The sequence below is a fragment of the Chlorocebus sabaeus genome, chromosome 12 (assembly GCF_047675955.1).
Source record: "Chlorocebus sabaeus isolate Y175 chromosome 12, mChlSab1.0.hap1, whole genome shotgun sequence".
Taxonomy (NCBI): Eukaryota; Metazoa; Chordata; class Mammalia; order Primates; family Cercopithecidae; genus Chlorocebus; species Chlorocebus sabaeus.
Window position 1 is genome coordinate 61528393 of NC_132915.1, and position 16167 is coordinate 61544559.

Below are 16167 nucleotides of genomic sequence, written 5' to 3' on the forward strand. Positions count from 1 at the left end.
CCCAGATAATAAAATGCATCAATTCTGCTACTCTCACCACTCTATCCCTCAACTCCTTTGCCCGTCCTTTTACTGCTGACATCCAGAACATCTAATAAATCCATCCATTTATTCATTTGCTCAGTACAAATACTAAATGAATACTATAGGTCCAACATTAGTTTCTGCTTCTTCCAATGTTGAATGCTGGTGCGACAAAAAGAAGTCACAAATCATAGTGTCCCACAAATTTAAATATCCCATCTCAGGTGAGGCCTCAACACTAATCAGCGATTCTTAACCTTCTCTTTGTGCCTTTCAAGGGGCGTTTTTTCCACTCCTCTCAAACTCAATCCTACTCATGATCCAACCTTCTCAGAAGATGGCATTCTATTTAATAGACAAAGGAGAGGCTTTAGGGCATGTATTACCTCATCTTAATGCATCTACCCACAAACACTTTTTTTTCTGTTTTTACCTCCTGCCGTTTTATAGTAAGACTTGCCTTTGCTTGTCCATTGCTAATTTTATTTCTCTGTGCTCTGGACCATCTTTCCCATTCAGGAACTGTTTCATTAGTCAACCTTTCCTTCTCAAGGGGCTCTCTCCCAAAAAAAGGCTCCTCTCTCCCTCCCATTAAGTTTCAAAACAAACACAAAGCAAACTCTTTTGATTTTATACCCCTCTAAACTCTATATACTCTTCTAAATGGTGCATCCACACTGAATGCTGGGGAAATCAAGAGTTTTGATAAAGGGAAACCTCTCCCTCTCCACTTCCCATTCCTTGCCCCTGTTGGTGGGAATACTGGGAGTGGCAACAGCCTAAACCAGATCACACTTGGGTTCCAGCACCCCCAAGTGCCTTCCAAAAATTTTTCTGCATCCAGAAATGTGCTACTGGCTTGCTCAGCGTGTCTACAACCTACACTGGCAGGGGACTGCAATTATTCTTCACAAGGGAAGAATTCCCAGCAAGTGTGGGTTGTCAGCTTGCCTCCTGTAAGCCCCTTTGTGCACACTGCACATCTTTACTACAGACTGGATGAGTTACGGAGGCCCTTTAGATTGGCTAGCCTAGAAATTTGGGACTATTGAACTTCATTACTTGGACTAGGAGGTAAAAAGTAGTAACAAATTTTCGTGTTGTGAACCTCAGGATCATGATCATGAGTAAGCAAGCATGAATGGTTTAGTTATACTTCCTTACACAGATTAAATGACAAAGTCACTACACTGAGAACCCAAGGTAAAATAAAATGACATGGACACTGAATTCAGATGAACATATTAAAAGAATATACTATTATTCTAAAAGTTTATAGATAGTGGAGCTTCTTGAAAGCAGGCCTGAGCCCATTTTCAAATTTTCCAGGTCCCATTCATTCAGTGTTTTAAGCATGTCGGTTGTCAAGCAGTGAAAGAATCCAGCAGTACACTGATACAGTTTCACAGAACTTTCCGACTGGTGGGAGATAAGACATTTAGTAATCAACTGCTAATTGTGATGAGTGGTCTGAAGGAGCCTGGAGTTGTCTGAAGCAGTTTTGGGGAGGTGGGAAGAGGGCACACTTTTAACAAATCTAGTTTAGCCAGGGTGAGTTTAGTTCAGTTTCCAGCAGAAGAAAACTGCCACGAATGAAAGCTCTCATGTAGTACAGAGCAGCACCGCCATAGCCCTGGAGCAGCCTAGCGTGGCATGAGCCCAAATGAAGTGACAGAAATGCTGAAGATGGGCCAGAGCCTAATTAGGCAGATATCTATAAACCATATCACGCTGTTGGATTTTTTGTCTGCTTTTAATATCCTAAGAAAATAGGAAGCTACTGAAGGATTTTAAGAAGCGGATGAAAATTTCATCATCAGGGCACAGATCAGCAGGGCACGGTGGCTCATGCCTGTAATCCCAGCACTTTGGGAGGCAAAAGCGGGCAGATCACTTGAGGTCAGGAGTTCGAGACCAGCCTGGCCAACATAGTGAAACCCCATCTCTACTAGAAATACAAAAACTAGCCGGGCATGGTGACGGGCATCTGTAATACCAGCTACTCAGGAAGCTGAGATAGGAGAACCACTTGAACCCAGGAGGTGGAGGTTGCATTGCAGTGAGCCGAGATCATGCCACTGTACTCCAGCCTGGGTGACAGAGCAAGACTGTCTCAAGAGAAAAAAAAATCTTTTCAGTGCTGCATCAAAAATGGATGGGGGAAGGAGTGGGTGTAGACCAACAATGAATGCAGGCTGACCCATTATGGTAGCACAGATGAGAGATCTTGGCTACCCAGATTGGATGTGGATGGTATAGACACAATACAAATATCATAAAAATCATTAGTGCCAAGGATTCGAAAGCTGAATGAGGTGGGCTAAAGGGCAGGGATGAATCAAGACTTGGCAATTTTTGGCTTCAACACCCAAAAGGATGATGGTGCCATGTATTGTTTTCATTAAATATTTAACGGAAAACATGATGTGAAATTACCATGTGGAATAATTTTTTTAATACTTAAGAAATATTACACTGTAACTACAAATTTCAAATGTGTATTTCTTGATCAACTATAGTCTTCCCACAATTTCTCAATGTCTGAGCTTACTGAAAAATTGCCAACATCAATTTTAGATTCTCCTTAAACAATTTTCTACTGTCCTTAGGATAAACAGATTCTAAACATGGCCTACCAAGACTGTTCCCACCCTCTGTCCTTTGTCTAATCCTGCTGTTAGTTCTTGGAATATACTAGGCTCTTCATCAGCCTTTGAATCCTTTGCCAACAGCAATTCCTCCCCCCAGTTAATGCTGGCTTGTTTTCTAGATTCAACTATTACTTCCAATCATGATTAGGTCCCCATTCACTTCTAAGGGAATTATACTTTTTCCCTCAGAGAACATATGATAATGTTATACTTACATAAATATTTGTCTTAACAGTCCATAAGCACCATGAAGGCAAGGAGCATATCTGCTTTGCTCTCTTGATAAAACTTAGTGCAGAACCGCCAGGTGCGGTGGCTCATGCCTGTAATCCCAGCACTTTGGGAGGCTGAGACGGGTGGATCACGGTCAGGAGTTCGAGACCAGTCTGGCCAACATAGTGAAACCCTGCCTCTACTAAAAACACACAAATTAGCTGGGCATGGTGGCCCGTGTCTGTAGCCCCAGCTACTCCAGAGGCTGAGGCAGGAGAATCCCTTGAACCCGGGAGGCAGAGGTTGTGGTGAAGTGAGATTGCACCACTGAACTCCAGCCTGGGCAACAGAGCCAGACTCCAACTCAAAAAAAACAAAAAGCAAAACTTAGTGCAGAACCTGCCACATAGTAGGCATTGCAATTTCTACTGAATAAAGAATGAATATGGGAACAAGGCAGAGGCAAACTGAAGGCTGAATTAAGATTCAACTCAAGCTCCACTGTTCCGTGGCAATCCTACATCAGCATAGATGTAATTTTATCATCCCTAAAACAAGAGAAAACATAACCACTTTATATAAAAGAACTACCAATGTAAAATAAGTATGACAAGGATTTTTCATATTTAGCAAGTTAAATGCTGTTTTTACTGATGATAAAAAGCAAATGAGATACTCCTCAAAGAACTAAAATAATTAAAACTATAAAGTATTTGTTCACCTGAAGTTCAGTATTTATGAGATAATTAAGCCCTTAGCTACTTTCAAGATTTTAGCTTTACTAAAATAAACTTAAAAAAAAAAAAATACTGCATAGGAAAATGTCTGATTCTTGTTTGAAAGTGTGTTTTATTTTTCTTTTGTTGAATACACATTTGTTTTACTAGCAGTCCAGATAAACAAGTATATAAAGGAAATAGTAAATTTTTATTTTGGCAGAAGATAAATTGTGCAGATTAAAATGCCTCAATTTAACCTGAAGAAATGGTTTTGAATCATATAAATTTTTAAGAAAAATAAAGACTGTCCAAAGGATTCTCCTAGCTTATAACACATTTCCAGAATAACTCTCAAAAAAAAAAAATTCAAAAATACTCATTGACTACCTTAAAAATATGTCAATACCGTATGGCTTTATGAAATAACTTCTAAAATTTATATAATTTTTCTTATTTAAAAAGGACCCCAAGTTTTAAATAAACTGCTAGCAGTATCATTTTCTTCACTTAAAAGTGCATATCTTTGAGGGTGGGACATACATTTTGAACAAATAATGATTTTTACAAATTAACACCAAAAAAAAAAAAAAAATCACTTAAAATATTGTGAGGAAGAGAGTTTTCACCAAAGTCATCTTTAAATAGACTGCAGTAGATGACATTCTTCCTTTTTTCTTTTTATATCATCAGAATTCTCAATGAAATGCTTTGGCCAGTTTTAAGACATATCACAGTCTCTACCAAGACATACTGACATTAATGATGTCCGTGGAGACGGCAACTGCCTTGATGGCTCAGTTTGAATAGACACAATGTTACTGGGCTGGTTCTCCAAATCAGAAACAAAGGTGATCTCTTCTCTTACATCGAGAGTTTGTTCAACTGAAGCTGCTGGAGATAGAATATTATCTACAGTTTTGTTGGCATTATTCAAGTTGTTACTAAGTGTAGCAATATCACACTCCTTGTCCAGCACACCAAATTCATCTTCTATTGTAACTACATCTTTAGTTTCAAATGGTTCCAAGGAAGGAGCCAAAAACTCATTTTGTAGAGGGTCTTGAGGACCACTATTGTCACATTCTGTATCCTCCTTTATTTCAGAATCCTTATCACTGTCACTGTCGATGGTAATTACAACTGGGGAACGTGAAGCATTATCTCCATGGTGTTTCTTATGCTTCTTCTTATGTTTCTTCTTTTTCTTTTTATGGTGTTTAGTTGTATCAGTAGCTTTTCCTTCATAGACTATCTCTACACTTAGGCTCCGGGTCTTCCTTTTTCTCCTTTTGTGTTTTGTCTCTCTGTCTGATGATCGGCTGTCTGAAAAGGTATCACTCTCATTTTTGTAGTTTCCATCCAATTTTGAGGAAGATTTTTGGTAATGACTGTCCTTTGCTTTAGAAGCAAATTCACGAGATGGCTGAGCCACTTCGTTAGTACCCTCCAAATGCCGTGTTTTGTATTTTCGTTTCCCTCCAGGCTTTTCATTTCTCACCCGGTCAGTCCCGGTAGATGCAGTCCTTGATCTGTTACTAGACAGGCTCCTTGATCTGTGCCTTTCATAGTAGTAATATTTCCTCTCACTGTGATTATTTTTTTTCCTAGCATTTGTTCTTTCAGAAAAGGACTGAACTCTAAATTCTGGACTTGAAGACTGTCTAGAATAATGAGCTCTGGACAGAGTCCTCCTCCTGTAAGATGATTCATACCCATCCCTGTCCTTGTTTCTACTGTAATAAGTATACTCCCATTTGTATCTGCTTCCATAATTATTTCTTAAATAATAACGATCTCTATTTCTGCTGCGTGATCTTTTACCATGATCACTGCTACGAGACCTTGATCTGCTTGTGCTTTCACTACTTAGAGACAGAGTTTGGCTTCTTCTGGACCAACTGCTATCTCTAGTTCTTGATCTCTTTTTGTCTCTTCTCCCTCTAGGTCTGCTTTCCCTGCTTCTGGATCGTTTACTTTTCATCCTTTTCTTCCCATGATGCTTTCTATGATTCTTCTGATCATGCCCACTTCTACTCTGAGAACGTGAATCTGAACTTCTTGATCTTCCCCTCTTTCTGTGTCTATGATTATATGGAGAATATACTCTGTCTCCTCTTACAGATGAGCTCAGGTTTCTGGGAGATGACAATGATGTAGATCGTTTCTCTTCCTTCTTTGATTTGATTCTTGTACTAGAATCACAATGACCTTTATTTATTTCTTCATCCTTTCCAAGGACAGAGTGTGGAGATGAGCATCTACTAACATCGCTATCACCAGAACTGTAAGATTGCTCCTGTTCTTGTGTCTTCACTGTCTCCATTTTCTCATAAGAACCTAAGTCCTCAGAATCAGAGGACAGTTCAACAAGTTCTGGGGTCCTCTCAGCTAGTGGTTTAACAAACCCAACAATGACACAATTATCTGAAGAATCATCGCTGTCATTATTTAGGTCCTCATTGGTTTGTACTCCTTGTATCTGAGACGTGGCTCCTCCTGTGACAAGTTCTTCATCTGAACTGTCAGAAGTATTTAAAAGAGAAGACATAGTAACATGTACCTGCTCTGAGCTTGAGTAAGATGGTCCTGGAGTTTCATCATCCCATGGTGCCTGACTAACAGTGGCTACATTAATATCCAGCTCCTGGGTCTCAGCCTCATCTGGAGATATTGTTATGACTGAAGAATCAGAATGGCTGCCTTCTTCATATGAAGGAGCAGGGCAATCATAATTGGCATGCTGGTCAAAGGCTGCCATATTAAAAGGAGATCGGGCAAAACTGATAAATTCATGTATAAAATGCTCAGTTCGATTAAGTAAAAATGGTCTTAAATCAGACACAAATGCCTGACTCTCCAAGTCATAGCGAGTAACATTACTCATGATAATATGCTGGACAATATTCACTAAAGATCCATGAGCTCCAAAAAGAACTGTAAGTTCACGTTTTAACCAGGGGACTAATCTGTGAAGGCAAGCTGGATTTCTACGGAAAAATTCAGCTGAAATATCCCTGTAGCGGCCACCATCTTCAATATTTCTAACTCGAGCACCAGCACGATAGAGAGTTCGTCTAAAATTAATAATATCTTGTTCTTGAATTTTCCGCAAAGATCTTTCATCTGCAGTAGTTGGCCTTCTTACTGCAATTTGTCTCATAAATTGAGGAATTTCAACATCTCTAGGTCTTGTTGAAATGCCTAACCCTTCAAATAGTACTCCACTATCTGGTGGAGTTGTTGTTCTTCTGTTCACAGGACCACTAGGTGAATACATAGAAGCATTTCGTTCCCTTGTCAGAGTTGTACGGTAGCGAAATCGTCGATCAGGGGTGACAAAAGAACCATTATACGAAGGCCTTAGGACATACTCCTTGAAGTCATCTTCCGCCCTCACAGAATGGAAAATAGAATCAAAGGGCTGTTTACATAGTGGACATTCAGCTTTGTTTTTTGACCACTCCTGTACACAGCGAAAACAGAACTTATGTAAGCAGCGATCTAAGTAAGACACATTATCAAATCTATCCAAGCATATAGGACACTTAGAATCAGGAGATGCATCAGCTGGTACTGTCTGTTGCAATTTGCTAGTGCCAGCTTTAGGTGAAAAGTTGTCCATTTTAAATTCCTTAGCAGCTGATGCCATTATCTGTAAAAGGGAAAGAAATATATCAGTAACCTGAAAACAGACGAATGACTAAATAGTCTCAACAAAAATGCAAATAAAGACCTTGAAACATATATTGGTGAAAATATTTAAGTGACCCATTACTTCTGTTGTATTATAAAGGGGCACTGTAGCATAGTAATATAGTGCTTAAAGCATAAGCTCTGAAGTCAGACTTCCTAAGACTGAATTCTGGTTCCACACTACCAGCGTGATTATGTGCCAGTTAGTATCTCTGTGCTTTAATTTCATCCTCAAGTCAGTGATAACAGAATCTGCCTCACAGGGTTTGTGAAGATGTAAAAAGTCCTTAGAAAAGGCACCCGGTACATAGTAAAGTTCTCAAATATTATTTAACACTCTATTAATCTTTTTAAAACTAATTTGAGAAATATCTGACATAGAAAAAAAAAAGTACCAAATACCCATGTATCCACCACTTATCTTATGCCCCTTATCTTCCCCTCCTATCACTCTCTAGAAAACAAAAAACAAAAACACCACAGTCCTCAGTTGATGTTATTTCTATGTATGGCTTTATACCTTTCATATACATATGCCACTAACAATACAGACTACTGATTTATCTGTGATAGTATTTTATATGTACTTTTCTAAAACAACTTCGGTGAGATATAACTTACATACCAGAAAGTTCACCTGTTTAAACCAATCCTATGGTTTTTAGTGAAAGATTCTTTTTTCAACCTTAGAAAGCTAATTTTAAAAAAGCACAGGAAACTTTTAGTGAAGATTAAATAATAAATGAAAAAGCAGCCAAGAGGCAGTGCCTGGCTCACAGTAGGTGCTGAGTAAATGTTAGCTGTTATTATTACTACACTGTATTACTGTTATTACTACACTATTATATTCAGTTTATCTCTCATTCCTTTCAGCATTCCCAATAAGCCTTCCTTTAGCTTTTTTTCTTTAATCCAAAAGTCAGGCCACAAAATATCTTGAAATCATGTTTTCGGTCCCCTTCCCTATTATCCTTTCCTATAAGGATGACTAGAATATTAAAGATGAGTTTGTTTTATCAGTTTACATTGGCTCCAAACTTTGCTAGAGCTGAACTCTAGTATGCATTTTAGCTTTATCTCATAAACCCCAAAGCTGCATTTTATACTAACCATTTTGAATATATTGACTACTGGGGGGCCGGGTGCAGTGGCTCATGCCTATAATCCAGAACTTTGGAAGGCCGAGGCAAGCAGATCACCTGAGGTCAGGAGTTCAAGACCAGCCTGGCCAACATGGTGAAACCCCGTCTCTACTAAGAATACAAAAATTAGCCAGGCATGGTGGCAGGCACCTGTAATCCCAGCTACTTGGGAGGCTGAGACAGAAGAATCGCTTGAACCCAGGAGGCAGAGGTTGCAGTGAGCCGAGATTGCGCCATTGCGCTCTAGCCTGGGTGACAAGAGTGAAACTCCGTCTCAAAACAAACAAACAACAACAAAAAACTACTAGGCCCTTTGTTTCCCGGGGCCTAATATTCATCTTCCTCCACCTCCTTTATCACAGGAAGTTCCATCACCAGTCAACTGGGGTCAAGTTAATCAAATAACAGAATGGTAATTTTCTAAAGAGACTCATTGGCCTTAACAATCTATAAGAAAAACCAATAAACAAAACCCACAACAAAAACTCATGACTGTGAAATACAAGTATTCCACCATAGTTTTCATATTAAACTTGCTCACTTTAGGGCATCTTGGCTTTCTCAGAACCATAACTTAATAGAGAATCAATTAATGCTAAACAAGTCTTTCTTCAGGGGTTCAGGTATTTTTCTAGTCTTCTATTTACTGGACTGAAAATGCAAAAAATCATCACTGCCCTGGAAGATCTGGAAAAGCAGAATTATAAATACATCATACTGCTTTTTTGTTCATAAGCACTCTAAAACCCTAATACTGCACAATCTTCTCAGTATTTCCCTCTACTTTTAACATTTTTTAATCTGCCCACTCAGGAAATTTAAAGAAACACACACATAAAAATAAAAACCTTTCAGTTCAGAGACTGTGTGTCTGGTGGAGGGAAGGGATAGAGAAAAGTTGGGAGGGAATCGAAGAGGTTATTAAAAGATCTGGATTAAGACCAGGCTTCCCCTAGAACGAGCTCTAGTTAATGTGAAGAAAACCACATTACTCTAGACTTTAGTTTTCTCCTCTATATAATGAAGGGATTACTGGACTTGGAAAAAATACCTGTGAATTCCAAGTTAATACATGTTATCTTCACTTAGTTCTTTGAAATAGAATTTTAGTGTTTTCTGAACACTTCCATTTCACATAAAAATTACAGCTGAAAATTAATGTATTAAAGGGAATTATTAGGTAGTAAACTTGAAGTTCAAATAAAATAAAATCTCAACAAAGTATGATTAAAAAAAAAAAATGAAACCTTAACCTTCCCTTCTCTAGTTTTATAAGCCTGTTAACCACTTTGACAGTAAAAGGTGAATGAATGACTGGTAATGTCCTCCACAATAGGTTAAAAAAAAAACAAACCAACAAATTAGAACTCATTCTTATATTTCTACACAGGAATCATTAGCTGAAAAGAATAATCTTAGCCAGGCATGATGGAAACACCTGTAGTCCCAGTTATTCAGGAGGCTGAGGCAGGAGGATTAACTGAGCCTGGGAGGTCCAAGCTGCAGTGAGCCGCAAGTGCACCACTGCACTCCAGCCTAGGCGACAGAATGAGACCCCGTTTCAAAATAAACAAACAAGCAGTCTTCATCAGAAACATCAAAGAGGCGGGGCACAGTAGCTCACGCCTGTAATCCTATCACTTTGGAAAACCAAGGCAGAAGACGCTTGAGGCCAGGAATTTGAGACAGCCTAGGCAACAAAGCGAGATCCAGTCTCTATTTTAAAAAAATAAAAAGAAACATCAAACAATTGGAATGCATGTAAATCATTAAATAAGTAATTAGCTCTTCAAAATCACTAAATACTAAATTAAAATGTCTTTTAAAATGCAAATAAAGTTGAACTATGACCCAGCAATTACACACCTAGATATACCCAAGGGAAATGAAAACTTATCCACACAAAAAACTGTATATGAATATTCACAGCAACTTTAGTCATAATACCTCAAAAGGAGAAACTCAAATACCCATCAATTGATTAACAGATTAATAAAATGTGGTCTATTCATACAATGGAATTTTATGGCAATAAAAAGGAACAAAGTACTGGTACCATGTTGTAACATGGATGAACCTTTTTATTATGCTAAATGAATGAAAAAAAATTCACAAGAACCCACATATAGTATGATACCTTTTATATGAAATGTCCAGAATAGGCAAATCTATAGAGATGAAATGAGGCTGGTGGCTGCTGCTGGGGCAGTAATGAGGTTTACTTCTGGGATGACGAAAATGTTCTACAATTAGATTGTTGTAATGGTTGCACAACTCTGTAAATATACTAAAAATAATTGACTTACAAACTTTAAACGGGTGAACTTTATGGATGGAATGTAATCTTTTTTTTTTTGAGACAGAGTCTTGTTCTGTCACCCAGGCTGCAGGGCAGTGGTGCGATCTCAGCTCACTGCAAGCTCCGACGCCCAGGTTCACGCCCTTCTCCTGCCTCAGCCTCCCCAGTAGCTGGATTACAGGCACCTGCCACCACGCCTGGCTAACTTTTTTGTATTTTTAGTAGAGACGGGGTTTCACGGTGTTAGCCAAGATGGTCTCGATCTCCTGACCTCGTGATCCGCCCGTCTCGGCCTCCCGAAGTGCTGGGATTACAGGCGTGAGCCACCGTGACTGGCCCAAAATGTAATCTTAACAAAGCTGTTTAAAAATACAAATTAAGGCATAAAAACTGGGATGACTACATACAGATTAAGAGTGGTTGATTTGCTGGCCAGGCGCGGTGGCTCACGCCTGTAATCTCAACACTTTGGGAGGCCAAGGCCAGCGGATCACCTGAAGTCGGCAGTTCGAGACCAGCTGACCAACATGGAGAAACCCCGTCTCTACTAAAAATACAAAAATTAGCTGGGCGTGGTGGCACATGCCTGGAATCCCAGCTACTCAGGAGGCTGAAGCAGGAGAATCGCTTGAACCCAGAGGCAGAGGTTGCAGTGAGCCGAGATTGTGCCACTGCACTCCAGCCTGGGCAGTAAGAGCGAAACTCTGCCTCACACACACGAGAGTGGTTGATTTCCAGGAGAGGTTCTGAATTTAAGTAGCAAAGGTAGATCCGATGAAAAACACAGTGCTTCAGGTTCTGTAAGAAGCCTGTGTAAAGGTTTCTCCGTCCTAGCACTCTAGGGATTAGGACTATTCATTTCCTCACAGGAGACAATCAGTTCTTCCAGTCGCACTTTCTAAACTGTCTCTCAAATCCTAAATGAAGTTCACCATCTTTAGTACAAACTGATTAAGCCAAAACTTCCCTTTCCCAAATTCTCAAATCTGGTTTTAACAAGGATACGAACCCTTCATGTCACAATTCAGGGAAATTTTAGATAATTAATACGGACACACATCTAGGGAAAATGGATGGGGGAGATAAAGAATCAGGAAGCTCAAATCTACATTTCAGGAGACTGGATATTTGAAAAACTGCACAATGATATAAACGAAGTAGAACTGCTCTGTGGAATTAAAGTCAGACATATTACAAAAGTCATCTATGGCATACAATGTATATAAAATTTAATCATCTGCTGATTACATTTGCAGGAGTGATGTTAATTCTGACGCAGAGCCAAGGCTGAGAATCACCACCACTTATTAGGTGTGTGATCTGGAGGAAGTTATTTCTCAAAATCTCACGTTTTCTCAGTTCTAAAATGGAATTGAAAAGGTGGTTGTGTGACGGAACATATTTATGAAAACCCTTAGCACAGTGCTTGGTGCACAGTAAGAACTCAACACTGTTCTCTATGTTACGTGAACACGAAGTGAATTTTGGTAGCTCATCACCCATAACTGATTATAAGGGCCTAGACAGAGGATAGTCTGTAACAACAAAACAATCATCATACTTAATATAATTATTATACTTAATATTTCTAGGCAAAGTGACTAAACAGCGTTCACGAGATGAAATAGATTACCCAAGTATTAAAAATAAACTGGTTCCTACCTCTTGCCACCTTAAAGAAATCACTGTACCTCTCTGAACTGCATTTTAATCAATTCCAAAAGAAGATACAAAAGTTATGGGATCTGCTGACCAGATCCTATCAAATTTAATTCCAATTCCTGCAATAAGAATTGGTTGGGAACCATTCCCCTCTAAAACCACTCATTCCAGACAAGCATGATTGATTTTAGCTGATTGTATAGCTTTCTTTGCATTTCATGGACAAAACCCAGAAAGTTCTCACCACTACTAAAATCTCGGGCAGCTGTTTCTTAATTTATCTCAAATAATCTTGAAAATTACCTATCAAAAGGTCCACTCCGTTTTCCTCTTAAATCACTATGTGGCTCATCTCAGCACTGCCCCCTTCCAGCCTACAATCAGCAACCCATGAGGAAAGCTGCAGTAACTGGATGCATGAACAAGTCACGGGCAATTTCTGCTCAGAATGTTTAACACAGCACAGACGAGTCCAAAAGCCACGGTGATAGTCGTTTGCTTTGGTTCAGAACTGCCACTAGACAGACCTAAGATAGGCACCATGAGCATTACATAACTACAACGAACTTAAATATTGTTATTCCCATTTTACAGATAGGCTGAGAGGCTTAGGGGACCTAGGCAAGGTCACATATCCTGTAAGGGTGACGCCACGATTCAGTCTCATTGCTTTTTCGTTTTTCCCTGAGACCAAGCTCTTTCCAGTACACGGGCAGGCTCGCGCCCCTCGGGAGCGCTTGTGGGAAGCGCAACCCTCGCCCGCCCGCACCAATCCACAGGTGCGCGCAGAAGCCGCCCGGGGACCCTGGCCCTGGCCCGCTGAGGCCCGGACGGCCCCGCAGGCCAAGACCGCAGCCCTCGGGTCCCGAGGCGCCGCTCCAGGCGGGAGCGCCAGCTCATCCCACCCTTCCGACCCCCACGTCCCATTGTTCCGAATCTCACTCACCTCGGAAGATGCCGGCGCAGGCCTGGCTGGGGCGCTCGCCACGAGCTCCCGGCAGCCCAGAAAGCTAGGTCGGTGACGGCAGGATCCGCGAAGGCGTACCCGGCGACTTCTCCGCCTACCCTCCGAAGCGGGAGCAGGCGGGGGCGCTTCACCCTCCTCGCGAGACAGCGGAGACCCCAGCGGCGGCTGCGACCCCTGTGACGCAAAGCGCTCATCACCAATGGCAGCTCGGAAGCAGGGCAGAGAGAGAGAGACCCACCCACCAGCTCCGGGCGCGTCAAAACACAACACCCGCCTTCGCCACGCATGCGCAGCAGATGGGCGCCGGCCCCGAGGGCGGGGCTCAGCGCGCCTGCCGAAACGCGGCCCCTCCCCCGCCGCGCCAGACCCGGGATGAGGGCAGCGCGACCCTCCCCATGTTGTTACTGGTACTCAGCCGCTGGGGATACTGACTGAATGTTCGCCCCTAACTTACCCGGAAAACACGACAACTAGTTCGATGTCGTTTCAACCTCACCAAACTGCGGGAACTTACGAAATTGTCTCTAGTGTCTAGATAAGGGAACTGTTACACGGAGTTGAAGTCTCTCACCTCCTGTTGTACGCCTCCCGGAAGCAACACCGGGAGTCCAACCAGTATCCTATAAAGTCTTCAGAGAGGGATCCCCTCCAGGCTGGGGAGAAACAGGACAACCTAACAAAACAGGGCCTGGACTCTTCCCTAAACAGACCACGTTTTACTCCGCTCTTCCCCTTCCCACTCCCTGAAATCTAGACTAAAACTCTTTTAAGATAACTGCGAGGTATAAAGAACGTCTAGAGCCTAAAGCGGCCCGTTGCCAGATTCTACTCCTCAGGCCTCAAATGTGAGCGTCCCAAACATTCTAGAGCTGAACCTGGTACGCTTGCCAGCCAAACTGCCGTGCTCCGGGCTCAGTATCTCATGCGCGGCCGTTCAAGAACCTCAGACACGCTCAGAAAACACTTGTTGCTTGACTGGTACATTATGGCGGGTAACGCGTCCCACATATTTCTTCTTAAAGATATACATCATGCTACACATTTGTGAAGAACGGCTCGATTTACAGGGGTTCCCACAACGATCTGTCACATACAAAAGAGTGGGTGGTATTTTTACGTCAAAGATGAACAGGCGAACGTTCATCTAAATTGTGTGGTATCAGATGCGGAGAGGCGTGAGGGGGCCGGGGGAGAAAGCATTAATTCCTCCAGCTTTAGACCCCAACGTAATATTTAAAACGTGGATTGTTTTTCAAATAAACTTTTCAATGGACACGACAGCACCTTATCCTGCGTTAATACTGCATTGCAAGTATAAAGAAAACCAGTGGAGGTACGCCTATCTCCTATCTCTCTAGTTGGCAAAAAAAGGAAAAAAAAAAAAAGGCAATTTTTAACATTTTCTCGTTTATTCCCTTCTAAAAGGCGGGCAAGGCTCCCGATCACGTGATCCCGCCCCCTCCCCCAACTCCGGGCGGAAGAGGCCGGCGGCACCTCTGCACGAAGCGAGTGGGCGGCCGCTCGTGCCCGGCTAAAAGATGGCTGCTGCCGCCGGGCAGCCACCGCCTGGGAGGTTACTGTAAGGCCCGCAACTCCCGCCAGCTCCCGCGGACCGCTGCCGCCTCCTTACCATGAAGCCAGTGAGTCGTCGCACGCTGGACTGGATTTATTCTGTGGTAAGTCCCGGGGCTCGCGGGCCCCCACCGTGTCGACTCACTGGGCCTGCAGGGAGAAAGGCTCTACTTCTTCAGCACCCAGAAACTCCAAAATCCATTCCTGAATTAAGCATTTCACTCCCTCACCTCGACTCCGCCTCTTCCTGGAGGATACGATCTTCCGCTTCTTACGTAAGGGCAGCTGGGTGTACCCGCCACTGGAACCCCATTTATTCGACTTTGTTACTTTAATTCCCACCTTAGCAATGGCACACGGTAACCTGACGGCGGGGGGGAAATACCAGGCACATTTCACATCTCTTTTGCGGTTTTTGGTTTAGTTGCTGCTTGTCATCGTTTTAATCTCCTGGGGCTGCATCATCTATGCTTCAATGGTGTCTGCAAGACGACAGCTAAGGAAGAAATACCCAGACAAAATCTTTGGGACGAATGAAAATTTGTAACTCTTCTGGATTTACTTCTCTGAAAATAGTTCTTTCCCTCATGCTTAGGTAGATTTAAAAGTAAAATTCATAATGCAAAGTTCCCAAGTTTATTTTTGCATTATCCTTTATAACAAGCACTAGTATGCAAATTTGCAGAAATATCAGGCACATTTCACACCTCTTTTGCGGTTTTTGGTTTAGTTGCTGCTTGCCATCGTTTTAATCAACTGGGGCTGCATCATCTATGCTTCAGTGGTGTCTGCAAGACGACAGCTAAGGAAGAAATACACAGAACAAAATCTTTGGGACGAATGAAAACTTGTAACTCCTCTGGATTTAATTCTTTGAAAATACAGTTCTTTTCCTCATGCTTATGTAAATTTAAAAATAAAATTCATAATGCAAAGTTCCCAAGTTTATTTTTGCATTATCTTTTGTAACAAGCACTAATATGCAAATTTTTAACTTAGAAATTTTAGTATTTTACATTCTCATGACAAAATTAACAGCAAATAAGCTTTTCAATCAAGTTTCTAAATTATTTAAAAATGACTCAGAGAGATTCCTTTTTTTGGGGGGGGGGGGCAGTGTCTTGCTGTGTCACCCAGGCTGGAGTGCAGTCAGTGGCTCTACCTCAGCTCACTGCAAGCTCTGCCTTCCGGGTTCATACCATTCTCCTGCCTCAGCCTCCTGAGT

At 41.6% G+C, this 16167-nt stretch overlaps 2 protein-coding genes across 4 annotated transcripts; one reads left to right on the plus strand and one right to left on the minus strand.

Annotated features, from left to right (window-relative positions):
* Window positions 1-3717: 3717 nt before the first annotated feature.
* TOPORS (TOP1 binding arginine/serine rich protein, E3 ubiquitin ligase) lies at window positions 3718-15368 on the minus strand. Of its 3 annotated transcripts, XM_037998343.2 has the most exons (4): window positions 15001-15368; window positions 13942-14023; window positions 13350-13544; window positions 3718-7259 (listed from the first exon to the last, which is right to left on the minus strand). In XM_037998343.2, exon 4 carries the CDS (start codon window positions 7254-7256, stop codon window positions 4326-4328), a length of 2931 nt encoding a protein of 976 aa, XP_037854271.2. In that variant the 5' UTR covers window positions 7257-7259; window positions 13350-13544; window positions 13942-14023; window positions 15001-15368; the 3' UTR covers window positions 3718-4325. The 3 variants fall into 3 exon arrangements, with proteins under 3 accessions (XP_037854271.2, XP_007967220.2, XP_072877811.1); XM_007969029.3 differs by lacking the exon at window positions 13942-14023; XM_073021710.1 differs by lacking the exons at window positions 13942-14023; window positions 15001-15368 and adding an exon at window positions 10580-10666 and having other exon boundaries at window positions 13350-13445.
* Window positions 14889-15880, plus strand: SMIM27 (small integral membrane protein 27). The gene is made up of 3 exons (XM_037998349.2): window positions 14889-15046; window positions 15367-15537; window positions 15673-15880. Exons 1-2 carry the CDS (start codon window positions 15002-15004, stop codon window positions 15487-15489), a joined length of 168 nt encoding a protein of 55 aa, XP_037854277.1. The 5' UTR covers window positions 14889-15001; the 3' UTR covers window positions 15490-15537; window positions 15673-15880.
* Window positions 15881-16167: the final 287 nt, after the last annotated feature.